Raw genomic sequence first — 26301 nt, 5'->3', positions numbered from 1 at the left:
GTATGAGTGAAAAAGCTGCTATTGTTTTCACCAAAGCTACATGTGCTTCATATGGTTGGATAGAACTACTGTCAATATGCTTTTGCTCTCTCTAATTGGCTGAAACTGGGTCTGAAACCGTCTTATAATATGTTGCAACATAAAGTTTCCTCGGCCTGCTGTCTGGATAGCGAGTTGCTCGCATCGATCCATTGCCATAGCCATGTAATGAGTCTGATGCTTCTGAAATAAACAGCTCACGACGCTATTCAGGTGTGGTCCCGTTCCGTTTGTGTCTGTATATAAACGGCTGGCGTCATTGGTTCTAAGACATTATTTCACACCTTTGGGTTACCTGCTTTCCACTAGAGTGCAGGTTGCATCTTACTCTTGTCCTCATCAAATAATTATGTAAGGCATCCCCTTCCCAGTGCATACAATTATGTTCATCCTTAATTAATTTTCACAATGCTCTTTCAGGTATAACTGTCTATACCTGAGGAGTTGCAAAATCAATATGTCTTTGTTTTGCTCATAAATTCCTTGCTAATTCTAGATCTTCCTGATTATATGACATACATCATTGTCATATTCTTCCTTACCTTTGGGAATTAGTGGTGCCCGAACCTCAGCATGGCTTTCTTCTGCTGCTCTTTTTGCAACCTGTTGCCCCTTTTGGGGTCTGTTTCTCCTTTCTGATGTCCTTTACAATGCATAACTGCAACCTCTTGAGGTACTAGTACTGCCTCCAGCAATTTTAGGATTTCTTTTGTATACTTAATTTGCTTTCCTTGACCTGTCAATAGTCCTTTTCTTTGCAAACTGCTTCATGGCACGTATTACTCTAAAGGCATACTTGGAATCTGTTCATATATTCATCCTTTTTCCTCAGGCTGGTCAGAAGGTACAGCTTAAAGTGATTATCTCTGCCTTCTGAGCTGACTTGTCTAGGACTTCTATCACCTATTGCTCCGTGCTAATTGTATATCCCGATTTTCACTGATCTGCTCTTACAAAGCCACTCCCATCTGTGTACTGAGATTCTCCTGCTGGAGTTGGGCTTTCTTTAAGATCTGGGCAGCTGGAATAAAGTGGACTTCATGGTTTTGAGAGAGTCATGCTACAAATGTTCCTTGTCTGTCTGGTGAACGGCCAGGAATGTTGCTGGATTAACTAGAGAAGAGATTAGTTTGGTAATACCACATTGTTCCACCAAAATTGCCTGATGTTTAAGCAATCTGGAGGGTGAAAGCCAACGCCCACCCTTTTGCTCAAGAAGAGCTGCTACTGAATGTGAGATAAATACAATTATTTGTTGACCTCGAGTGAATTCTCAGGCTTCTTGGATGTTTGAAACAAGAGCAGCAACTGCTCACAGTCAGGCTGTCCCCTACTCACTTCATCCAGTTGTTTAGAGAAGTAGGCTATTGCTCTCTTCTATGGGCCAATTGTTTGAGCCACTACAAGGACTACAATCTCTACGCCCCCTACACAACAAACAAGGGATCAGAGGGTTACAAGGAGCATAGGGCATCAGCCACTTTGCTTTCCCTGCCACTCCTGTCATAAGAAAATGGAAATGCAGGTAGAGCTCCTGCACTTGGTTCCTGTCAGATTGTAAATCTCATTTGTGTCAGAGTCACTCTGGCCTTTCTCACCATCTACTTCTTCCTTGTCCCTCACCTGCCAAGCCCCTCAGGGTGACAATGGAAATGCAGTTCCACATATTCGCACTCTTTCATACAACACAAAAGGGTATTTAGGGGCTTTCCCAGAAACTAGAAATTTGTCTTAGCACTTAAGGTGGTCCCAGCATCCAAAAGATATCATCCTATTGCTGGAAAAAAATTCCCAGCTAGGCTGAGAATGAGGCGATCTCTAGGGGACAAAATTACTTTTGAGGAAAATTCTGAGTAATTTCTAAAGGGCACATAGAGATAATTATGGGACCAAACCTGAGATAAATGTTAGTGGGAGAAAGAAAATTTGGGGGGTAAAATCTCAGGTTATCTGCCTTCCCACCACCTCGTCCCTTGCCCCAGCAGGGGAGCTTTGACCTCCCTGACCCCAGCCAGCCCAGCCTGGGCACCTCAGGGCTGGCCCCAGCCTCCTGCTGAGGCCCGGCCTCGAGGGCTTCTGCCGCAGGCCTGGCAGACGCTGTAGGGAATCGCCAGAGCAGCCGGCTGTCAGGAACAAGGCGGCTGCCAGGGGGCTGCTCATGGCCTCTGACACCCAATTGCTCAGGGCTTCCCAGTGCCCCAGCCCCTCAGGCTCTCCCCCAGCCCGGCCAAGCTGCCCGGCAGCAGCGCCGCAGCCCCACAGGAGCTCCAGAGGAGCCCCAGCCAGAGGCACCTGGGAGCCCTCAGCAATGCAGCCAGCAGCACACGGCCAGGAGGACACGGATGGCGCTTCGTGCCTGCCACAGGCCTTGTGGCCATCTCCAGGCACCGCTCCAGCAGGGATCCCCGCAGCTCCGGCCCTGCCCACCCGCTCTGCCGGCAGCACAAAGGCTTCAGCAGAACCACCACAGGCCAAGGGTCTTCTGGCCATTGTCCCTGCAGCACTGCACGCCTGGGCAGCTGGCTGAGTGCAAGCACCATTTTCCCCACTCTTCCACCATGCCCTCGAGACCCTCAGCAGCAAAAGAAAGATCTTGGGAGTCTGTGTGTTACAACACGTCCTATATTTTTAGACTAAAGCAAACAAAAGAAGAAAATAACAATCTTCATTAAAAGGAAAATACTAGCAGGCTCAGGTGGCCCGTCTAGACAGAGCCTCTGGCATCACCTCTGTGCAGAGCTCCAGCAGCACAGGTGGCCAAGCCCTGAGACACGAAGCCATGTCTTCCACACCCTGCGCAGCTGATGGTCCAGGTTCTCACAGATGGAATATCGCATGGTGGCCACTGCCCTGAGAATATGCAAAGTCTGAAGAGACAGGCTTCTGACAGAGAGGCAGCTATCTTTTGCCATTTCTTCAAGGACTGCAAGAGAAAGGAACAGAGTCACGGTCAGAACCTGGACCTGTGGGGATGCGAGCAGAGTCCCCTGCCAGGGCCATCCCAGCCTGCTCTTGCCATGGCCAGGAGGGAGCAGGGACCAAGGGGATCAGCCTGAAGCTGCTGGCTATGGATCCTCCACGTGGCCCTGAAATCTGTGTGTGCTCTGCCCAGAGCAGCCTTCCTCTGCACCGGGAGCAGAGCCCTCCACAGCTGGGGCAAGGCTTGCAGGTCTTCACCCGCCAACCACTGGTGTCAGCCCGCTGCCCTCACTCACCAGTGTAGATCATCAGGAGCTCTCCTGGCTGCCCCCTCAGGTGCCGCCCGGCCACCCCTGTGAACACAGAGCCTGTCAGGGCGGCAGCGGCACAGCTCCCTGCCAGCGGCGCTGCCAGCGCTGCGGCCACACGCCCTGCTGGCCCGGCAGGGCTCAGCCCGGGCCCTTGCCGCACGCTGCCGCCCAAGGGCACGGCTGCCAGAGGGCGGCAGCAGCGCCCGGGCCAGGCGGGGCTCCACGGCGCCGGGCCCGGATGGCGCTGCCGGGGCAGCGGGCGGGGCTGGGGCCGAGCTGCGGCGGGCCGGGGAGGGAGCCCGGCCTCGGGGCTCACCCATGAACCTGATGGCCGCCTCTCGCAGGGGCTCCTGGGGGCTCTCCAGGTAGCGCAGGGCCCGGCGCAGCTGCTCGGCCGCTCGGCTCGTGTCCTCTGCCAGCTGCAGAGAGCGGCAGCAGGGAAGGCTCGGCGCGGGCTCAGCCCCTGTGGCGGGCGCTCCCTGCGCCCAGCCCCGGCCTCCCCTGCCCGCACAGCCCTGAGGCGCGGCCAGCAGCCGCTGGCGCCGGGCTCCGCAGGGGGCAGAGGGCCGGCTGCTGCCCGGGGAGCCGCGGGGCCGCCCCGCAGCCCCGCCGCGCCGGGGCTCCATGGGCACCCGGCTCGGGCCCACAGCAGCCTGGAGAAGAGCCCGCGCGGCCTCTGGGTGCAGCAACGGGCAGGGGCACAGCTGCCAGCCCCGCACACTGAGCACCGCGCTCAGGGGCCTTCTCCAGGCTGAGGTTGGGGATTCTCGGTCGTCCTTACCAGGCACTTGCTGAACTTCCACAGTTTTTCCTCCTTCACCAGCTTTTTTATATCCCTCCTCTTCAGGAACTTGGCTGCACAAAGCAGCGTTTCCCGAGAACACTGGAGAGCAGCAGAAACGTGGAGATGGCCCCACAGCCCAGGGCACAGGAGCATCCCAGTGCCACAGCCTGGGGGAGGCTGCAGCCTGCAAGGCGCCAGGACAGGAGGCAGCCCAGCCCCCTGCCAGGGAGACAGCAGCCGGCCACAAGTCCTCACCTCAGCAACAATCTGATTCTCATCATGGCAGTGGAAGTAGAGTGGCAGCAGGCTGTGGTGCACGGGTGACTTTTCCATCTTCCGTTAATAACTCCAGCATCTCTTGAAAGACCATCATGGAGCTCAGCTGCACCTGGCTATCATCCTGTATGAAAGCAAGAACGAAAGAGCTCAGCATCAGCTGCTTCGGGTCCAGCAGGGCACAGGCCTGCATCTCCACAGGGCACCAAGTGCCCAGGCAGCAGCCAGTGGCCGTGGCTGTGGGCACAGAGCCTTACGCGGTCAAAGAGTGGCAGGAGCGCCTCAGCCAGCTGCAGGGCGAGGGAGCTGGGTATTGGGGTACCATTATCCAGGAATAAATATCTGAGTAGGAGAATGGTCATCCTGATCACGTCACTATCATTTTCCTCCAGGAGCTCCACAAGACTTTCAGTCAGGCTCCACATTTTTTCAGCCTGTGTGGAACACAAGTTTGTGAAAGGCCACCCGGCTGCAGCAGGGCCTAGAGGCCAAAGCCCGTCCCGAAGCACTCGGGCAGCTGAAGCGGGAGGCAGGAGAGCTGGGAGCAGCTGCCCCGGGCCCAAAGCCCAGCCAAGCCCAAGTGACAGCGTTTTCCAGCCCCACACTGCCGGCAGGGCTTCAGCCACTGCCCCCTTCTCACCATCAAGGGATTCTTGCCCAGCACCACGAGGCCTCGGAGTGCCAAGTGACGCCTCTCCCCGTCCTCGCTCCGCAGGTTCTTTGTCATGATCTCCAGAACACTGTCGCTGCATTCCCTCAAGTCCAGGCACTCGAGGACCTGAAAGGCACAGGGCAGTGACAGGGCACCTGGCCAGCAGCAGCCCCGAACCGCACAGGGCTGGGCCCAGGCAGCAGCACAGGGCACAGGCACCGTCCCAGGCAGCTGCAGCTACGAGAGGGCAGAGAGCTGGGAGGCAGCTCAGCGAGGCAGCGCTGGCCTTCAGGCTCACCTCCACAATGAACACCAGGGCAGGGAAATCCCAGTATGGCATCTCTTTGCTGAGCAGGCCAAGCAGGTAGAATGCAATCCCACAACAAAAGTGTATGGATGACAGGCGAATTTCTCTGACAAGAGGAAAAAGGAAACCAGACCCTGAGCCAGTGGGGCAAACCTCTGCCAGGAGTGACACACACAGTTCACATCTTTCCTCACCACCCTCCCAGCAAGGGGCCCTGGGCCATTTGGGAGTTGTTTGCTCCAGATCAGCCTCCTCTCCCAGCCTTTTCCAGTCTGCTTGGCCATCCCTCAGTGACAAGGGCCTCTGGCCCACAGCCACAGGGACTGTGTGGGGCACCCTGGGCACAGAGCACAAGTGGCTGGAGCAATGGGGAGAAGGGGGTCTCACCTGGCCAGCAGACCCACGGCATAGTGGTGGGTGTCAGCACAGAGCAGCGTGTCCCAGGCACCCTTGCGTTCCATTGCCACCACCACATCCTCACAGCGGAGAAGGCAGAGCAGGGACTTGAGGGTCCGCACTGCAAACCTGTGTGCAGAGCAAAGCCCAGGTCACACTGGGAGCACTGGCTCCTTCCCAGGCCACGTGGCAGGGACAGGAGCTCTAGGATGGGAGCACCTGTTGGGGCTGGTGGCAAGGCCGTGTTCTTCCTGGCATCCCTTCCAGAAGGTATCCACCTCTTCTGGCATATCCAGAGTGCTGAAGAACACTTGGAAGAGCAGGTGCACAAACAGGTGTGGGAAATACACCTTCATTATACGTGGGATGCAGGGCACCTGGAGGACCTTCCACATCACCAGAGTTGCCTGCAAAGGACAAAGGCCCAGAGAGAGCGCTCAGTGCCGAGGTGTCCGTGCGGCAGGGCCCGAGCGTGGCAGGGAGAGGCCCGGAGAGACGCAGGGGGAGCAGGGGGCCTGGTGGCCCTGAAGCTGCCCCTGTGCGAGGTTTCAGGCCAGTGCCTGAGGCAGGGAGATGCAGTGGGGGAAGGAGGATGGAGAGCTGCTGGAGAGGCAGCCTTGGGGCCAGCAAAGGCCACTTGCAGAAACTCACAGCCAGGGCAAAGACACCCGTTTTGTCCCCATCGGAGGTGCACGTGCTGTGCTCCGGCCAGCTCCCCAGCACATCCAGGAGCACCAGCTGTGCCAGCTCCGCAGTCCTGCTTGAGCCCATGATGGTTTTCCACATGGCCGCGGCAGCTCTGCAGGGTTAGAGCTCTGTCTCAGGGGGGTGTCAGACACAGCACCGCTGGGAGCTGAGCTGGCTGCCAGTTCTGCCTCTGCCCTCTGCCCCTGGCCAGCAGCAGCCAGGCAGCCCAGCCCTGTGGGGACAGAGCCCTGAGGGGCAGGGAGGGAGCACGGCAGCAGGCTCGGGGGCTGACATGCCAGGGCTGGGAAAGGGAGCAGCCAGAGGGCCCTGGAAGTCTCTGCTGCTCAGGCACCTGGGCCAGGCTGTGCAGGGTGATGGGCTGGGGAGCCCTGAGCCCTCTGGGCAGCTGGGCCCTTACCTGTCACAGGACGGGGCCACACGCAGGAGCGTCATGACCGCGTCATTTGTCAGTGCTTCAGTGAGATCCAGCAGGGCCATGTCCAGCCTGTGCTCAGCGGAATCATTGGCCAGGAGCCACTGGTGGATGTACCTCACCATGGCGGGCACCTGGAGAAGGCACAGTGAAACTTGGAAAGCTGCCAGAGGGAGCAATGTCCCCAGCTTCCCCAGAGATGTCTTCCCATCCCACCACACTGTGATGGCCTCAAAGGCTCACAAGGACCAGCAGGTGTGGCTGGGGAGGCCAAGGAGTTCCTGGGAGGATCAAACGCTGGCCACAGGCTGCTTACTTGCTTTGGATGGTAACAATCTTCCTCTACAAGCATATACAGCAGGGCAGCACTGGTCTTGCTTTGGAAGATGGGCGAGTATGGTCTGTACGCAGCGCCCCTGGTGATGGTCTCTTCCTGCCGAATCCTCTTGATGAATTTGCAAACGAGCTGTAGGAGAAGGGCAAGAAGCCAGGGATATTCCATGGAGTGCTCCACACACGGTGCTTGGCTGAGCAGGGACAGCAGGCCCAGCCCAGGTGGGCATGGCTGCAGGTACCTGCGCTGTTCTGTGGAAGCGGCCACGGCTGGATTGCTGCTCTTGTGTGCGCTCCACGGCTGCATCTGGCAAAGAGCGAGCACAGCCAGAGCTGAGGGGCTGCAGGAGAGGCCGGAGAACACAGCCCAGCCCTGCGCTCCCCAGGCAGGGACAGCCCCGGGATGCCCCAGGGGGATGGAGCACGGCCACTGCGGGGTGTCTGCCTGGGCCCTCTTCTGTACTGTCCATGGGCATTTCCCCAGGGGATGGGATGGGATGGGATGGGATGGGATGGGATGGGATGGGATGGGATGGGATGGGACGGGACGGGATGGGATATGCCACAGGATGGGGCCAAGCTGGCTGCAGGCTCCAGTCCTATGGCCCAACTCTGCCACTCACCCTCCTGTGGTGGATGGAATGGCACCACCTCTTCTGTCTCCTCTCCTGGGTCAGCTCCAGAGCCTTCTTCCTCCTCCTCCACCCAGGCCATCCTAGGGTCTCTTGGGGGTCTCTGCTCCATGTCAGTGACTGGAGCTAGTAGCAGGACAGATGCCTTGGAAAAGCTCCGGAGCACCAAGTCCCACGCTCTGCCCTCAAGGGCACTGCCAAACAGAAGCCTCAGAAGGCCACAGGTCACCAGGTCGGAGGTCTGGCCTCGAGGTCAGCTGCAGGAACAACGCCTCAGAAAAGCTCCAGGTCAGACAGGAACGAGTGCGCTGTGCGGGGGCTCCTCACAGCACCGCTCTGTCCCGTCCTGTCCCGTCGCCTGCTCCGAGCGCTGTGGAGTGTTCTTGTCACCCCCAGCTCCTATGTCACCACGTGTCACAAAGGACACACTCCTCCATTCCATGCCACCGTGACCGTGCTTCAGCGTGTCACAAAGGAACCTTGCACACACTGCCACCTGCCCTGGGGCCGCCCCCAGCCCACCCAAAGTGGCCCCGGTTGGAAGGAATCCCTGGCCCCAAGTGTCTAAGGCAGCCCGACAGGATCTTTAGGAAGGGCTCAGCCCATCAGCAAACGCTGCCCTGCTCTGCGGGCTCAGGGCAGCAGAAGGAGCCCCCAGGGCTGCCGAGGCAGCCGCACTGGCAAGGGCACGGGGCCTTCCAGGGAAGCTGGCACGGCCTCCTTGGGACACGTCCCGGCTGCTGGCCATCCTAAACCCGCGGCTGTGACAGCCACAGGGAACGTGTGGGCCAGGGCACCAATGCTGCTCTGAGCCCTGGGGCCCAGGCAGCGCTGCCATCAGCAGGTGTGGCAGAGTCCCCGCCCAAGCAGAGCTGCCACCCCCCGAGCCCTGGCAGCGCTGCTGCCCCTCTCCTGCCCCAGAGACCTGTGCCCCGGGGGGCTTCTGTGCCACAGGGAGCCAAAGCCCACGTGCACTGGGAGCTGTGCTCCTCCCTGCAGGGGCTGTTGGCAGCAGCACCTGGAGCTCTGCTGCAACACTTGGTGTCTGTCAGAAGCTGGTACTACATGCTGGAAGTGTTTTCTCATTAAAGTAATTTCCTGCAGCACAAAAGCCTCTTTACCGTGATGACACAGAAGAATCTGGCATTAAAGACTCCTCACTTCAGGAAAGCTTTACTTTCCATTTCTCAACTCAAGTAGTTCCAAAAAAGTTGCAAACTCCCCCAATCAATTGTGATGGCCTGAGAACATGAGAGTTGGAAATTGCCTTCCCCTCTCAAAGCAGCAACTCATGTGCCTTGATGTCATGCATTGGGAGTCACTTTACAAACATCACACTACCCAGAGGTGAACAGAAGGCCATTCTTTGCTTTCAAATGGTTTTCAATGAACGGATGGTAATATCCTCATTCCCTTAAGGAATAGAAGCTCTAAAAGAATGCAAGTCCTCTTCTTCCCTGCAGGATAATCAGGACCATGAACAGACATAGTCACAGGTATTCTTTCTGCCCTCCATAACCAATGCTCCACCAAACCACAGATGCTGTCTTCAAACTGACTCCAATTCCAGCCTAGACCTCTCCCCTTCCAGACAACTCCTTCCCCAACCTGCCCCCCAACACTAATCCCCCCAAACACCCGCACAGGAGCCCTCAACACCCCGCCAGGACCCCCAGCTGTCCCTGTCCCTCCGCAGAGATTTCCCAGCCTCCAGCAGACCCCCTGGTTCCCTGCACATGCCGTGGGATGGCCCTCAGGAGGATCTGCTCCAAGGCCTTTCCTGGGAGCAAGCTCAGGCTGCCAGGCCCATGGTTCCTGGATCATCCTTCCCACCGAGCCTTCCTGTGCACGGCTGTTCCCTTGGCACATTTGCGCTCGGCTGGGACTTCTCCACTCAGCCAGGGCTGCTGCTAAAGGATGGAGAGCAGCCTGGCAAGCTCTTCCTCCAGCTGCCTCTTTCCTCTTGGGGGAGGAAGAACATTCCACAGGCAAGAAACTGGTGCCTCCACAGACCCTGGATCCATGCTGGGACAGACAAGGATGTGAAGTATGTCATATGGAAAAACTCTTTATCACTAACCGCTCGCATTTGTTCTGTCTGTTCCTTTGTTACCCGTGGTATAAAGCAATACTCACTCGTTTGTCATACACAGAGACCCCCGCCTACACAGCTCATTCACACCATGTGGGTTCAAGTCTGATGGGTGCCTTGCACAGGTGGCACAGGGAGTCCCACCTGCACGGTCCCAGGTCAGGGGTGAGCGTCCCCTTGGTGGGTTAGAGTCCCAGAGTTCAGGAGTGGTATGCTAACTGGCATTGATTAAATGTGGCTGGAATTTGGATTGGGAGCTGGTTTAGAGAGTTTATTAAGTCTGGTATAATATCTTGTGTGTGTCCATGTGTGGGAACTCAGTACATCACTCCGGATGTCCAGAGCTACCGAGACAACCCTTGGGGGGCTCGGAGGCCCTGGAATGTTGCCAAAAGTACCTGGTGGCTTGACTTTGATCCTTTTAAAGAAATTACACCTGAAGGTGAGAAGATGAGAGAATTTCAGGTCTGAATGGTGAGGGGATGTTACTCACTTGTTATAACTTAAGTTAGAATGCACTGTACAGGGGGGTTTTATGTGTTGTACAGGGGGGTCTAGAATTCTGTGCATGGATCAGGAGCCCCAAGATGGAGGAATTTGGGCGTGCCCTGTCCTTCTTCTTTCTTCTCCTTGGCATCCATGTTCAGGATGATGTTGGCATGTGTGGATTGGTTCATAGAAAGACTACACTTGCCAACAAGGGCAGAAAGTATTGGGAATTAAAGGTAAATATCTAATACGTAATTTTCACTATAAAAGAGACAACCGCCTCGTGGGCGGGCGAGAGTGCCTTTGGCTGTCTTGCTGATCAGACCTTGGCTGGACAGACAGAAAATCTTTGTAGATAAGAAATAATAAACTCGACTGAAGACCTAAAAGCAAGAGTCCAGATTCCTTCTTCGAGAGCACAGCCTACCCAGAACCACTTTTTCCCGTGCTGGGGCAGAGACAAGTAACAGCCGACCCCGGCATCTACCATCCTGCCACATGGAAACAAGAACCTGCTGTGTGATTGCCCAAAGCTCTAGAGATCTGTTATTGTGTGAATGTAACTGTGAAACCATGTTCTGTAAGGTCTGAAGTCTGGAGTCAGTCCATGTAAAGTGCTGTATGCAGGGGTGCCAGCCTCCACCCCACACGCCGCTCCCTTGCCAGAGGCGGCGCGGGCTCTTCTCCAGGCTGCTGTGGGCCCGAGCCGGGTGCCCATGGAGCCCCAGCGCGGCGGGGCTGCGGGGTGGCCCCGCGGCTCCCCGGGCAGCAGCCGGCCCTCTGCCCCCTGCGGAGCCCGGCGCCGGCGGCTGCTGGCCGCGCCTCAGGGCTGTGCGGGCAGGGGAGGCCGGGGCTGGGCGCAGGGAGCGCCCGCCACAGGGGCTGAGCCCGCGCCGAGCCTTCCCTGCTGCCGCTCTCTGCAGCTGGCAGAGGACAGGAGACAAGCGAGCGAGCGCATGCAATGGGCCCTGCTGTTCCTGGATAGCCCACAGGAGTCCCTGCGAGAGGCGGCCTTCAGGATCATGGGTGAGCCCCGAGGCCGGGCTCCCTCCCCGGCCCGCCGCAGCTCGGCCCCAGCCCCGTCCGCTGCCCCGGCAGCGCCATCCGGGCCCGGCGCCGTGGAGCCCCGCCTGGCCCGGGCGCTGCTGCCGCTCTCAGACCGCCCCGCCAGCTGAGAAATGCTCCTTGGGCCTCGGCCTTGGCCAACAGCCCCTGGGCTCAGCTCTTCTGCAGCTCAGCACAAACACTGGCTGCCCCAGGCACTGCTGCTGCCCAACCAGCTCCTGGTTGCTGTAGGAGCAGCCCTGGGAACTGGTTTTGTTCCCTCAGTGGCACAACATGCCTGTTCTCACACTGCCAAAGAAAGCTGTTGATGCCAAGTACGGCGAGGAGGAACCATTGCTGTGACTGCAGCCCCTCTCTTGGGGCCCTACAAACAGCACCGCAAAAGGAGCCCCTTGGAGCTCTCCTGGGCCAGCGACTCCCTCTGAGTGGGGCCTCTCCCAGCCGGGAACTCTCCCGTTTGCTGCACTCGGGGATCCTGAACAAGGACAGAGCCTGGGCCGATCCCCCCACTCCTCCAGGCTCAACCCTTCACCCGCTGGGGAGATGCCAAAGCATCCACAGGGAGCATTTCCTGCCCTCAGGGGAATTTCTCACAGGTGCCTTGCACTGACTCTTTGTGTCTGTGTGCACACAGGAGTGCCTGTGCTAGGGAAGTGTGGCAGAAATGCTGCTCTCGGAGGGGTTGGAGTGCCTTGGATAGCTGAGTCAGCCAGGCCTGTAAATGAGGTTAAGTCACCAGGGCTAAGTGAGGTTAAATGCTGCTAAGAGTTGCTCCTTTGCTATGTTGTTATGTTTAATATAAGTTATAAGCTGAGTTAAATACTGTTAAGTGTTATTTCTCTATTAAATTGGTATGGCATAGGTTGCAAGTTACGTGAAATACTATTATCTTTGTTCTTTTGCTAAATTGTGAAGTTCAAGGTAGAAGTCAAGGTTTAGTCCTGTTAGGTTTGAGCTGTGTTAAGCTTTTAGGCCATATTCCATTTACCCTTGCCTTCACTGCCCTTTTGGCACACTCACACACACAGGGAGAGTTCTTGTTTCATTTCTGGTTTGATTGGCTGGATTTGGTTTGGCTTTGTTGTTTCTTTGTTTCCTTTGTGTGCCTGAATTACCCATTCAGGAACAGAGTGACTATTGCCAAGGAACTTTGGGCTGCTGTCCCTTAATATTAAATCTGTCTTTTGCTGATCCCTTGCTGGGGATTTTTTGCGCGCTCTCAAGCGCTCGTGCATAAGAGGATGAAAGAGCCCTCGCCGAGACTCTGGCCCTGGGGGACACGGGGACGCTGCCGGGGGGTCCCTGTCCCCCTGTCCCACCCCCCACCAGGGCCCCGACCCCCCGTCCCCATGTCAGACTCTGGGGTCGATCTCGTGGAACATCCTCTGGGGGAGGCTGCAGCATGGGGGGCGGGGGTACCCGGGGGACAGGGGACCCCACTGTGCACGAGCAGCGTTGGACTGCTCTGGGGGAACTGTGAGGGGGGCTGGAGCAGAGTGACCTCCCCAGTGACCTCACACAGCCCCTGTGATGTCACACAGCTGATGTGTGATGACACACAGCCCCCTGTGATGTCTTACAGCTCTTGTGATGTCACACAGCTGATCTGTGATGTCACACAGCCCCCTGTGATGTCACAGCCCACATGATGATGTCACAGATTCTTCTGTGATATCACACAACCTTCCCTGGGATGTCATACAGCCATTCAATGATGTCACAAACTGATCTGTGATGTCACAGCCCCTCTGTGGTGTCAGAGAGATACCCTGTGATGGCACAATCCGTTCTATGATGTCCAGCCATTTATGTCACAGAGCCTACTCCTCGATGTCGAAGGCAACTCTGAGATGAAACACACCTACTCTGTGATGTCACAGCCTGCTCTGTGATGTTACACAGTCACACGGCGATGTCACAACCCACTCTCTGATGTCACAAAGCCACTTTCCATGTTGGCAGAGTTTGCTCCATGGCCTCACACCCTATTCTATGACATCACAGCCAGCTCTGTGATGTCACAACCCCCTCAGTGATGTCACAAAAGCCTCCCTATGATATGATAGTGCCACTGTCTAATGTCACAGCACAAACTTTGACCTCACAGCTTGATCTATGATGTCACACAGCCATGTCATGAAGTAACAGCCCGCTCTGTGATGTCACAGAATCCCCTCTATGATGCTGTAGCTACTCAGTGACCTCTCACAACAAACTCTGTGATGTCATAGCCCAACCTGTGACCTCACACAGCCCACTCTGTGCTGTCACACAGCCCCTTGCTGACATCACAGCTGCTCTGTGCCTCTATGACACAGCCACAGAGGTGCCGCTGTGACACAGCCCCCTCTGGGACATCCCCCAGCCCCTGCCAGTGCTGAGCCCCTGTCAGCTCTGCCTGTGCCCTGCTGGTGTCCCTGAGCTGCCCTGGCAGTGCCCCAGCCCTGCTGGGCTGTGCCCAGGAGCTGCTCCTGGCCAGAGCTGTCTCTCTGCAGCGCTGCCCTTGCCAGGAGCTGCCTCTGGGCCAGGAGCCCGGCCCAGCACAGCAACACAGACACAGCACAAGGACTTTAATGACCCTCTGGGGCTTTGGTGCTCTTTGCATCAGACTCAGTCCCTCAGAGTGTGCTCAGAGAACTTCTCAGGGACTCAAAAAGAGACTGAAACACAGAAGTTTCTCATACTTTAAACCAATCCTTCTGAGGGACAGGACTGAGAAAGTGTCCCCAGGTTGCAGCCAGAGAAGAACACTGGAGGCAGTGATGACAGGCGGGGACAAGCGAGGAAAAGATGTCTCTGATGCTGAGCAAACCTGCGCTTCTGTCCCTGCAGGCTGTTGTCATCCCCTGGCTGCCCCACCTGGCTGGCCCCTTCCTTTGCTGACAGCTCTGCCTCCTGCCTGCCTCTGCCTGCCCACACAAAGCCTTGGACTGCTCCAGGCTCCTTCTGGGGGATGTGTTGCACCACAGCCCTGCCCTGGCAGGGAAACTCCTTTCTCTTGCTATCCAGTCTGGGCCTCCCCAGCTGCCCTTAGCACAATTATTTCTTCTTCAGGCTCATTCCCACTATGAAGAGAAGCTCCAGCCTCTATGAAACCACCCTTTACTCCCTCCCGGAATACTCCTGTTCTGTCCTCAGTCTCCACACCCCTGAGCCCAGAGCCTGCAGCCTCCTCCCGCTGGTTATGTGATGAGGCCTCCAAACCCCATCTTGGGAGATTTTTGGGTCCTCTCCAAGGTCTGTGAAAATAGAAGACCAGTGGTCGAAATTATTTTCTCCCAAATCTACAGTGAGAGAAAAAGGGTCAATGTCTTTAAACTGAATGAGGGTGGATTTACATTTGTTAAAACGAGGAAATATTTTACAATTATGAGAGCGGCACAAAACTGCAACTGTTTTCCCAGAAAAGTGGATTCCCAACCCCAGGACTTCTCCAAGAGCAGGACCTTTGTGCAGCCTGACCCAGTGAAACCCTCTCATCCCCGAGGACAGAATTCCTGTTGTGTGAGTTCTCTGATGTGCTGGGTGCCCTCACTATGCTTCTGGCCAGAATGTCTGCTGAGGGCAGCCAGGATGCTGCAGGGGCGGTGACCTCACAGCCATCACCATGGCAGCCCTGTCCCCTGGGCCTGGCTCTCCCCTTTCCTCTGTCCCTGCCTTGTCTCTGCTGGCATGAAGAGTTTTGTCATTCATATCCTGTGCCCAAGGTGCTGGGGCCAATGGCTTCCCAGGCAGGCTCCTGGAGCAGAAGTGGCTTTTCAGAGCCCAGGCAGAAATGAGCCCTGAGGCAGCAGCTCTGCAGTGCTGGCCACCAGGCCGGGCTGCCAAGGGAGGCTTCTGGCCATGCCCTGCAAGCAGCTGCTGCTGCCAAGGTGCCTTTGGTGCCTCAGGCTCTGCCTGGCACAGCTCCCAGCACGGCACTCTGCCCTTGTGCCCGAGCCCTTCCCTGTGCTGGGACTGGCCTGGGGCTTTTCCTGCAGTGGGACCTGCCCTGCTGATGGCACAGGAAAGGCAGTTCCTGCTGGAGCAGGAGGCTCTGCCTGCCATGGGCTCCAACAACTCCAGCAAGGCATTGTTGACTTCAAAATTGCTTCCTGAAGCAGAATATTCGAATAATTGTTATAGTTCCCATATTGTGGAGTAAATAACTAGTTTGTTTTTTTTTAAATTTACTCTGTGGTTTAAATAAGCCGTGTTATCTAATCATGATCAGAATCAATCAGAGCCATATTTATATAAATATATCTGGTATTCCATCGTTAATACTGTGTGACAAATTGAATTAAGGTTCAATTCTACCTGTCCAATCTTTTACACCTTTGAAAAAGTCTGGGGCTGGGATTCTATCCAGCCACTCCCAGTCTCCTTTTTCAGAAGGAATTTTAGAAGTAGAGGCCCTGCAGGGGTTTGAGGATCCATGGTGGGTGTTGGGTGTCATTTCTCCACCTCATGACTCAGCAGGAGTTTCTCCAATAAAGAAATAAAGCTTTTGCCTGAAGCTCCCACTTTGCCCATGACAGGAACCGCTGTGAGTGTCTGGGACATCCCGGCTCGTTGGCAGCCTGAGGACCACTGGGATGTCACCGTGGAGCCCCCGTGAGTGCCTGTGACAGATGGGTGCCTTTGCAGCCCAAGGTGCCCTGGGAGGTCACTGTGGAATGGCTGTGACTGTCTCTGACCACAGAAGATCTTTACCATCCCCAGAAAGCCCTGGGAGGTGTCCATGGAGCCCCCATCTCTGCCTGTGACATTCCAGCTCTTGAACAGCCTGGAGACTCTTGGAAAGTCCCCATGGAACCGCTCTGTGGGCCTGTGACTAATCTGATCCTTAGCATGGCCACCAGGGCTGGGACCAGCTGGGATGCTTGGTTTCCACAGGGCGGGGTTCAGGAATGGGATTCCCCAATTTCCTGCTCCCCCTAAAACCGCGCTGCCGATTGCTGCCCTCCTGCCTCCCATGGAAAGCACAAAAGGCAAAGATCCTGGGCTAGGATAGGAAGAATTTATTGGGAACAGCAACAAGATCAGGAACAAACAGGAACAGCAACAATATTGATAACAAAAGGGATAAGAAAAATGGAAAACTACAACTCAGCTGACTGTCTCTTCCCGGCCACAATTTCCTCCTGCCTGGGAAGGACACCCTTCTCCTCGAGGGGAGAGAGAGACTCCCTTTCCTGCCCTTAGCAATGACCAGAGGTGGGAGTGAATGAAATGTCACGGCCATGGCCACAACCTTATGTTATTCGATTCCACATCATGTCATTGGCAGGGGCAGGAAAAGGGACAGGTGTCCTCCCAGCATGGATCACAGGAAACATGGATCACCAGGGCTCTGACCAGCATGGGTCATCCAATGGGGGATGAAGCTGGAGCAGTTCATGAAGCTCTTCCTGCAGCAGGGGCATTTGCAGGGCTTCCCTTGCCGGTGACTCCATTGGTGTTGGGTCAAGTTAGAGCTGCTGATGAAGCTCTTCCCACACTGGGGACACTGGTAGGGCCTCTCCCCAGTGTGGATGCGCCGGTGGGTGACAAGGTGGGAGTTTTGCTTGAAGCCCTTCCCACAGTCGGGGCAGAGGAAGGGCCTCTCATCAGTGTGGATGCGCTGGTGGGTAACAAGGTGGGAGTTTTGCTTGAAGCCCTTCCCGCAGTTGGGGCAGAGGAAGGGCCTCTCCTTGCTGTGAATCCTCTGGTGCCTGAGGAGAGTGGAGCAGGTCTGAAATTTCTGCTGACACTCAAGGCATTCATAGGGCCTGTCCCCGGTGTGGATGCGTTGGTGGGTCACAAGGGTGGATCTGTAGCTGAAGCCCTTCCCACACTCCCCACACTCGTAGGGCCATTCCCCGGTGTGGATCCTCTGGTGGCAGATCAGGTGGCAGCTCTGCCTGAAGCTCTTCCCACACTCCAAGCACTTGTAGGGCTTCTCCCCATCATGAAGCTGCTCATGGACCATCAGCTCTGAGCTCTGGCTGAAGCTCTGTCCACCTTCCTGCAACAGGCTGGGTCTTTCCTCCTCAGAGCACCCTGGGCTGGGTTTGGAGCACCTCTTCCTGCAGGATCTCAGGGAATTTTCTTCCCCATTGGATTCCTGTGCCATGGAGCCACTCAAAACGGCCTCTTCCACAAGGTTCTGCTGTGGAGATTTGTCCTCGCTGGTCTCCATCCTCATCTCCTTGTCTGAGGAAGGCAGGGCAAGGAGAGGATGGGATTTCCCACCATGCCAGAGGGAAGGGGAAGGAGATTCTCCCCGTGCATCCCTGGCAGGACGGCCTTGGAAGCAGGGTTGTCCTGCAGCCTTGGGCTGTGCTCTGCAGGGAGATGGAGCAGGAGAGAGAGGGAAAGGGGCTGTGACTTCCTCCTCACCTACCTGATGGTCCTGGGACATCTTCCTCTTCCTCGCAGCCTTCTCCTCCATCTGGCAGGTTTTGAGATGGGAAATTCTGTTTTGGGAGGAAAACAAGAGATGAGTGCATTGAGTCATGTACAGGTTTGAGGGTAAACAAGGGGTACAGTCTAAGACAGAATTACAATTTAAGAAGAAAATTAAGATTAAGGCAATGATACAGAAACACTGCCTTAAACTGACAGTCAGGATATAACCTGGCACCCTGTGTGTCAGGGTGGTGGTAGCAGTCCCATTAGATGGTGGCCTCAGTCCTGTTGCAGTGATGAACGTGATTCTGTCGAAGCGGTGATCCTGTAGAAGGGTCTGGTCTTCCTCTTAAGGTCCAGTGGTGGTGATGGAGCTCTTGTCCTCTGGGAATCCAGTAGCCAAGGTGCTCCTGGTGCTGCAAGTCTCAGCTTATATCCAGGTAGGAATGCGTGGCTCCTCCCCCTGGGTGGAGCATCCCACAATGGGATGATGTCATTTTACCAGTCCTGCAGGGACACTCAATGGCCCATTAACCTAAGATAGCCCCTGGGGATGTTATCAGGGCTGAGTCATGGAAGAGGTAAAGAACACTGCCCCGCCTGTTTATAACAGTTTCTAAAGGTGGTGATGGAAAACATGCATTTGGTTACATCTTGCACTGCAACCTGAAACAGTGGGGTAATCCCTGCTCGGGGGGTGAACACCACCCCCCCTACCCAAACTGGCTCAGGTGTAAAACCCTCTCCCTGAGAAGGCCACACACACACGGGACAATGTCACACTTTGGGGTCCCAGGGTCCCCATCTCCAGCCTCCAGCCAATCCAGTTACTTGGGGCTCTCTCCTCTCCCCACTGCCCTGTCCCGGTTTAGGGCAAATTTGGGAGAAAACCTCGAAAAGGGGATTCCACTAGAAAGCAAATTCAAGCGGCCCCTCCACCAACCAGTTTGGGAAAAGATTTCCTTGGAGAAAAGTAGAAAACACCTGGTTATTTAACAGGCAAGGGATTCACGAGCAGAGCAAATGACCAATATTAAACAACAAAACCTCTTGCCACTCCAAAAGAGATGACAAACTCAGCAAGTCCCTCCCTGGGCTGTAGCTCAGCACACTCATTCTCTTATCAGTCTCTTATCTGTCTCTTATCAGTTCCTCCATCACTGGAAAAGCCACAGCCCAGACTCAGCCCAATGGGCCACAGGTGTGAGCTGCCAGTGCCCTTCTGGGTGTTCAGTCCAGAGCAGGTTAAAACAGCTCCAAAGAAAAAGAAAAATCACAGTCCAGGGAACTTCTCTGCCTCAGAGAGCTAAAAAACCCCTAAAAGCCAAGGAGAGCCCTGTCCCACCATCTGTCCCTCCAGGAGCTGGAATGTGGAGGAGTGAGTGCAGTTTGTAAAACAAACTGCTCACTTCTTCCTCCCTCCCTTCGCTCTCAGAACCAGCCTTAAATGTGCAGAACTCATTTCTGGGCTAAACAGACAAATGTGGGTAGGAGCATGATCCCAGGTCCAGCCCTTCTGGGGGTTTGGGATGTCTCTGTCCCTCTGACCCCGATGATGTTTGGGTGGGGTCACACCAGGGCTGAGAGGGACAGAGACCCCCCCAGCCTCCACAGGGATGGGAAGGTCGGAGAGCCCCCCAGCCCCAAGCACCCTCAGCAGTGAGAGGGACACAGAGCCCCTGGTCCCCAGCCCTGCACAGGCATTCCCTGAGGCCAGAGGGATGGAGAGACCACCGAGCAACCAGCAGGGCAAGGGGACAGAGACTCCCGAGGATCCCCTGGGCTGAGAGGGACAGAGACTGCCCCGAGCATCCCCCTGGCATGGGGGTGAGAGGGAGGGAGACCCCCAGGCATTCCCTGGGGTGAGAATGATGGACACCACCTCAGGAATGGCCTGAGGTGACAGGGACAGGGACAGAATCCCCCCAAGCCCCTCCCAAGCATCCCTCAAGCATCCCCTGGGCACTGGACAAAATAAACTTGGCAGAAATCAAACTTAACACCATGTTAAATGCCTTGAGGAACATTTGCTCTTGCCACAAGTCACTTGTGATGGAAATGTAAACAAATCCCAAACATTAATAAACTAACAATGGAAGCAATTCCGTGCCAATTCCAAGTTTCATCGGTTCCTGTACAGCTCCAGCTCAGCTGCTGGCAGGTTCCAAAAAAAAAAAAAAAAGATGGAAATTTGGCCCAAGATTATTAAAAGGAAGGAAAAACTCTGTATAGCTGTGACAAAGGTGACAGGGATGAAGACACTTATGATTTTCACATGTGGCAAAGTCTCCAAGCCTGTGAATTCAGGACTAATTTAGGAATCTAGCTACTTGAGCTGGGCTTCCTGTGGGACTTCTAGCAGCCTTGCGTTCCTCACATTGGGGTGAATGAATCCCATTCCTAAACCTCAGCCTGTGCAGACCAAGCATCCCAGCTGGTCCCAGCCCTGGTGGCCATGGCAACAGCCTTGGGAGCGGGTCCCTGGCTGGGGCTGTGGGAACCTCTTCCCTCTGGTGCCCAGGGACAGGACTGGAGGGAACGGCTGCAGCTGAGTCGGGGCAGGCTCAGGCTGGATCTCAGGAAAAGGTTTTTCCCCAGAGGCTGCTGGGGCGCTGCCCAGGCTCCCCAGGGAAGGCTCCCAGCTCCAGGGCTCTCTGAGGTCCAGCAGCGTTTGGACAGCGCTGCCAGGCCCAGGCTGGCATTGTTGGGGTGTCCTGTGCAGGGCCAGCAGTTGGACTCCAGGATCCTGATGGGTCCTTCCCAGCTCAGCCAATTCTGTGGATCTGGGATCCCATGACCCTGGGGATGGGACGGCCAATGGTTGCCATGGCAACGGGCTCTGGCTGCAGGCCTGAGCTGGTGTCCATGGCAACCACCCCTGGCATGGGTTCTGCATGGAGCTGCCGAGGGACTGAGCACAGCAACAGGGGGCTGGGGATGGTTGCCATGGAAACTGACCATAGCAACAGGGGGCTGGGGATGGTTGCCATGGAAACTGACCATAGCAACAGGGGGCTGGGGATGGTTGCCATGGAAACTGACCATAGCAACAGGGGGCTGGGGATGGTTGCCATGGAAACTGACCATAGCAACAGGGGGCTGGGGATGGTTGCCATGGAAACTGACCATAGCAACAGGGGGCTGGGGATGGTTGCCTGCTAAGGATCAGATTTGTCACAGGTCCTCAGAGGGGTTCCATGGGGACATTCCAAGAGTCTGCAGGCTGTTTAAGAGCTAGAATGTCACAGGGAGAGACAGGGGCTCCATGGACACCTCCCAGGGCTTTCTGGGGATGGTAAAGAGCCCTGTGGTCAGAGGCAGACACAGCCATTCCATGGTGACATCCCAGGAGTCCCCAGGCTGCCACAGAGCCGGGATGTCCCAGACACTCACAGCGGTTCCTGTCATGAGCACAGTGGGAGCTTCAGGCAAAAGCTTCATTTCTTTATTACAGAAACTCCTGTTGAGACATGAGGTGGAGAAATTACTTCCAACAGCCACCATGGATCCTCAAAGCCCTGCAGAACCACTAGACTTGTAAAATTCCTTCTAAGAGAGGAGACTGGGAGAGGCTGCATCCAATCCCAGCCCAGACTTTGTCAAAGGTTTATGTATAAAAGATTGGAGAGGTGGAATTCAGCCTTAATGCAATTTGTCCCACACGATTAATGATGGAGTACCAGAGAAATTTATATAAATACAGCCCTGATGGATTGTGATCATGATTAGTCAGAAAGATCTTAACCACAGTACTGGAATTACAACAATTATTAGAATATTCTGTTCTAGGAAGCAATTTTGAAGTCAACAGGGCCTTGCTGGAGTTGTTGGAGCCCATGGCAGGCAGAGCCTCCTGCTCCAGCAGGAACTGCCTTTCCTGTGCCATCAACAGGGCAGGTCCTGCTGCAGGAAAAGCCCCAGGCCAGTCCCAGCACAGGGAAGGGCTCGGGCACAAGGGCAGAGTGCCGTGCTGGGAGCTGTGCCAGGCAGAGCCTGAGGCACCAAAGGCACCTTGGCAGCAGCAGCTGCTTGCAGGGCATGGCCAGAAGCCTCCCTTGGCAGCCCGGCCTGGTGGCCAGCACTGCAGAGCTGCTGCCTCAGGGCTCATTTCTGCCTGGGCTCTGAAAAGCCACTTCTGCTCCAGGAGCCTGCCTGGGAAGCCATTGGCCCCAGCACCTTGGGCACAAGATATTAATGACAAAACTTTTCATGCCAGCAGAGACAAGGCAGGGACAGAGGAAAGGAGAGAGCCAGGCCCAGGGGACAGGGCTGCCATGGTGATGGCTGTGAGGTCACTGCCCCTGCAGCAGCCTGGCTGCCCTCAGCAGACATTCTGGTCAGAAGCGTAGTGAGGGCAACCCAGCACAGCAGAGAACCCACACAACAGGAATTCCGTCCTCGGGGATGAGAGGGTTTCACTGGGTCAGGCTGCACAAAGGTCCTGCTCTTGGAGAAGTCCTGGGGTTGGGAATCCACTTTTCTGGGAAAACAGTTGCAGTTTTGTGCCGCTCTCATAATTGTAAAATATTTCCTCGTTTTAACAAATGTAAATCCACCCTCATTCAGTTTAAAGACATTGACCCTTTTTCTCTCATTGCAAGATTTGGGAGAAAATAATTTCGACCACTGTTCTTTTATTTTCACAGACCTTGGAGAGGACCCAAAAATCTCCCAAGATGGGGTTTGGAGGCCTCATCACATAACCAGCGGGAGGAGGCTGCAGGCTCTGGGCTCAGGGGTGTGGAGGCTGAGGACAGAACGGGAGTAGACTGGGAGGGAGTAAAGGGTGGTTTCATAGAGGCTGGAGCTTCTCTTCATAGTGGGAATGAGCCTGAAGAAGAAATAATTGTGCTAAGGGCAGCTGGGGAGGCCCAGACTGGACAGCAGGAGAAAGGAGTTTCCCTGCCAGGGCAGGGCTGTGGTGCAACACATCCCCCAGAAGGCGCCTGGAGCAGTCCAAGGCTTTGTGTGGGCAGGCAGAGGCAGGCAGAAGGCAGAGCTGTCAGCAAAGGAAGGGGCCAGCCAGGTGGGGCAGCCAGGGGATGACAACAGCCTGCAGGGACAGAAGCGCAGGTTTGCTCAGCATCAGAGACATCTTTCCCTTGCTTGTCCCCACCTGTCATCACTGCCTCCAGTGTTCTTCTCTGGCTGCAACCTGGGGACACTTTCTCAGTCCTGTCCCTCAGAAGGATTGGTTTAAAGTATGAGAAACTTCTGTGTTTCACTCTCTTTTTGAGTCTCTGAGAAGTTCTCTGAGCACACTCTGAGGGACTGAGTCTGATGCAAAGAGCACCAAAGCCCCAGAAGGTCATTAAAGTCCTTGTGCTGTGTCTGTGCTGCTGAGCTGGGCTGGGCTCCTGGCCCAGAGGCAGCTCCTGGCAAGGGCAGCGCTGCAGAGAGACAGCTCTGGCCAGCAGCAGCTCCTGTGCACAGCCCAGCAGGGCTGGGGCACTGCCAGGGCAGCTCAGGGACACGAGCAGGGCTCAGCCAGAACTGACAGGGGCTCAGCACTGGCAGGGGCTGGGGGATGTCCCAGAGGGGGCTGTGTGACAGCGGCACCTCTGTGGCTGTGTCCTGGAGGCATAGAGCAGCTGTGATGTCAGCAAGGGGCTGTGTGACAGCACAGAGTGGGCTGTGTGAGGTCACAGGTTGGGCTATGACATCACAGAGTTTGTTGTGAGAGGTCACTGAGTAACTACAGCATCATAGAGGGGATTCTGTGACATCACAGAGCGGGCTGTTACTTCATGATATGGCTGTGTGACATCATAGATCAAGCTGTGAGGTCAAAATTTGTGCTGTGACATTAGACAGTGGCAGTATCACATCATAGAGAGGCTTTTGTGACATCACTGAGGGGGTTGTGACATCACAGAGCTGGCTGTGATGTCATAGAATAGGGTGTGAGGCCATGGAGCAAACTCTGCCAACATGGAAAGTGGCTTTGTGACATCAGAGAGTGGGTTGTGACATCGCCGTGTGACTGTGTAACATCACAGAGCAGGCTGTGACATCACAGAGTAGGTGTGTTTCATCTCAGAGTTGCCTTCGACATCGAGGAGTAGGCTCTGTGGCATAAATGGCTGGACATCATAGAACGGATTGTGCCATCACAGGGTATCTCTCTGACATCACAGAGGGGCTGTGACATCACAGATCAGCTGTGTGACATCATTGAATGGCTGTATGACATCCCAGGGTAGGTTGTGTGATATCACAGAAGAATGTGTGGCATCATCATGTGGGCTGTGACATCACAGGGGGCTGTGTGACATCACAGATCAGCTGTGTGACATCATAGGAGCTGTAAGACATCACAGGGGGCTGTGTGACATCACAGATCAGCTGTGTGACATCACAGGAGCTGTGTGAGGTCACTGGGGAGGTCCCTCTGCCCCAGCCCCCCCATCACAGTTCCCCCAGAGCAGTCCAATGCTGCTCGTGCACAGTGGGGTCTCCTGACCCCCCGGGTCCCCCCACCCCCGGTTCCGCAGCCTCCCCCAGAGGATGTTCCACGAGATCGACCCCAGAGCCTGACACGGGGACAGGGGGTCGGGGCCCTGGTGGGGGGACAGGGGGACAGGGACCCCTGGCAGCGTCCTCGTGTCCCCCAGGGCCAGAGCCTGGGCCAGGGCTCTTTCACCCTCTTATGCACGAGCGCTTGAGAGCGCGCAAAAAATCCCCAGCAAGGGATCAGCAAAAACCAGATTTAATATTAAGGGACAGCAGCTCAAAGTTCCTTGGCAAGAGTCACTCTGTTCCTGAATGGGCAATTCAGGCACACAAAGGAAACAAAGAAACAACAAAGCCAAAACAAATCCAGCCAATCAAACCAGAAATGAAACAAGAACTCTCCCTGTGTGTGTGAGTGTGCCAAAAGGGCAGTGAAGGCAAGGATAAAAGGAATATGGCCTAAAAGCTTAACGCAGCTAAAACCTAACAGGACTAAACCTTGACTTCTACCTCGAACTTCACAATTTAGCAAAAGAAAAAAGCTTAACAGTATTTCACGTAACTTGCAACCTATGCCATACCAATTTAATAGAGAAATAACAGTATTTAACTCAGCTTATAACTTATATTAAACATAACAACATAGCAAAGGAGCAACTCTTAGCAGCATTTAACTTCACTTAGACCTTGTGATAAATCACCTCACTTACAGGCCTGGCTGACTCAGCTATCCAAGGCACTCCAACCCCTCCGAGAGCAGCATTTCTGTCACTTTTCCCCAGCACAGGCACTCCTGTGTGCACACAGACACAAAGAGTCAGTGCAAGGTACCTGTGACAAATTCCCCTGAGGGCAGGAAATGCTCCCTGTGGATGCTTTGGCATCTCCCCAGCGGGTGAAGGGTTGAGCCTGGAGGAGTGGGGGGATCGGCCCAGGCTCTGTCCTTGTTCAGGATCCCCGAGTGCAGCAAACGGGAGAGTTCCCGGCTGGGAGAGGCCCCACTCAGAGGGAGTCGCTGGCCGAGGAGAGCTCCAAGGGGCTCCTTTTGCAGCGCTGTTTGTAGGGCCCCAAGAGAGGGGCTGCAGTCACAGCAATGGTTCATCCTGGCCGCACTTGGCATCAACAGCTTTCTTTGGCAGTGTGAGAACAGGGATGTTGTGCCCCTGAGGGAACAAAACCAGTTCCCAGGGCTGCTCCTACAGCAACCAGGAGCTGGTTGGGCAGCACCAGTGCCTGGAGCAGACAGTGTTTGTGCTGAGCTGCAGAAGAGCTGAGCCCAGGGGCTGTTGGCCAAGGCCGAGGCCCAAGGAGCATTTCTCAGCTGGCAGGGCGGCCTGAGAAGGGGAGGGGAGAATGCAGCAGCACAGGGCCCATGGAACCAAGAGACCATTGTGACACTGTGGGGCCTTGTGACACCAAGGGACCATTGTGACACTGCGGGGCCACATGGAATCATGGAGAGCACTGTGACATCGCTGGGCTCATGGAACCAAGAGGACTGTACTGATACTGTGTGACTCCATGGAATGTAGGTATCATTGTGACACTAAGACGCCCCATCAAACCAAGGGTCCATTGTAACATTGTGGGGCCTCCTGCAACCGTGGAGACCATTATGACACTTTGCGGTGTCATGGGACCAAGGGGCCATTGTGACACTGAGGGGACTCCATGAAGCCAAATGTCCCTTGTGACATTGCAAGGCCTCGTGGAACCATGGAGGCACCATTAAGTGACTTTACAGCCTCATGGAACCATGGGGCCACTGTGACAAGGAGGGCACTCATGGAATCATGAAGATACTATGGGGCCCTATGGAATAAGCAAAGCATTTTGATACTGTGAGGCCTCATGGAACCAGTGAGACCATTGTGACCCTGGGGGTCCCCACAGAACCAAGAGGAACATTGTGATATTGTGGGGCCTTGTGAAACCAAGAGGCCTTTGTGACACTGCAGGGCTGGAACCAAAGTTCCATTGTGACATTGCAGGGCCTCGTCACATCAGTGCTCCATTGTGACACTGGGCAACCAAAGGAGACAATTGTGACACTCCAGGGCT

General features: G+C 55.5%; 1 protein-coding gene and 1 long non-coding RNA gene across 2 annotated transcripts in view; both read right to left on the bottom strand.

The window, feature by feature from the left end:
• LOC135288501 (uncharacterized) overlaps positions 1-26301 on the bottom strand; it is a 447298-nt gene that overhangs the window by 8401 nt on the left and 412596 nt on the right. The gene's annotated exons all lie outside the window — the stretch shown is intronic.
• LOC135288486 (zinc finger protein 239-like) lies at positions 16409-19957 on the bottom strand. Its single transcript, XM_064401873.1, has 2 exons — positions 17783-19957; positions 16409-17592 (listed from the first exon to the last, which is right to left on the bottom strand). Exons 1-2 carry the CDS (start codon positions 17886-17888, stop codon positions 16724-16726), a joined length of 975 nt encoding a protein of 324 aa, XP_064257943.1. The 5' UTR covers positions 17889-19957; the 3' UTR covers positions 16409-16723.

The sequence above is a fragment of the Passer domesticus genome, chromosome 33, assembly GCF_036417665.1.
Source record: "Passer domesticus isolate bPasDom1 chromosome 33, bPasDom1.hap1, whole genome shotgun sequence".
NCBI lineage: Eukaryota > Metazoa > Chordata > Aves > Passeriformes > Passeridae > Passer > Passer domesticus.
This window is presented reverse-complemented; position numbering and strand designations above follow the sequence as displayed.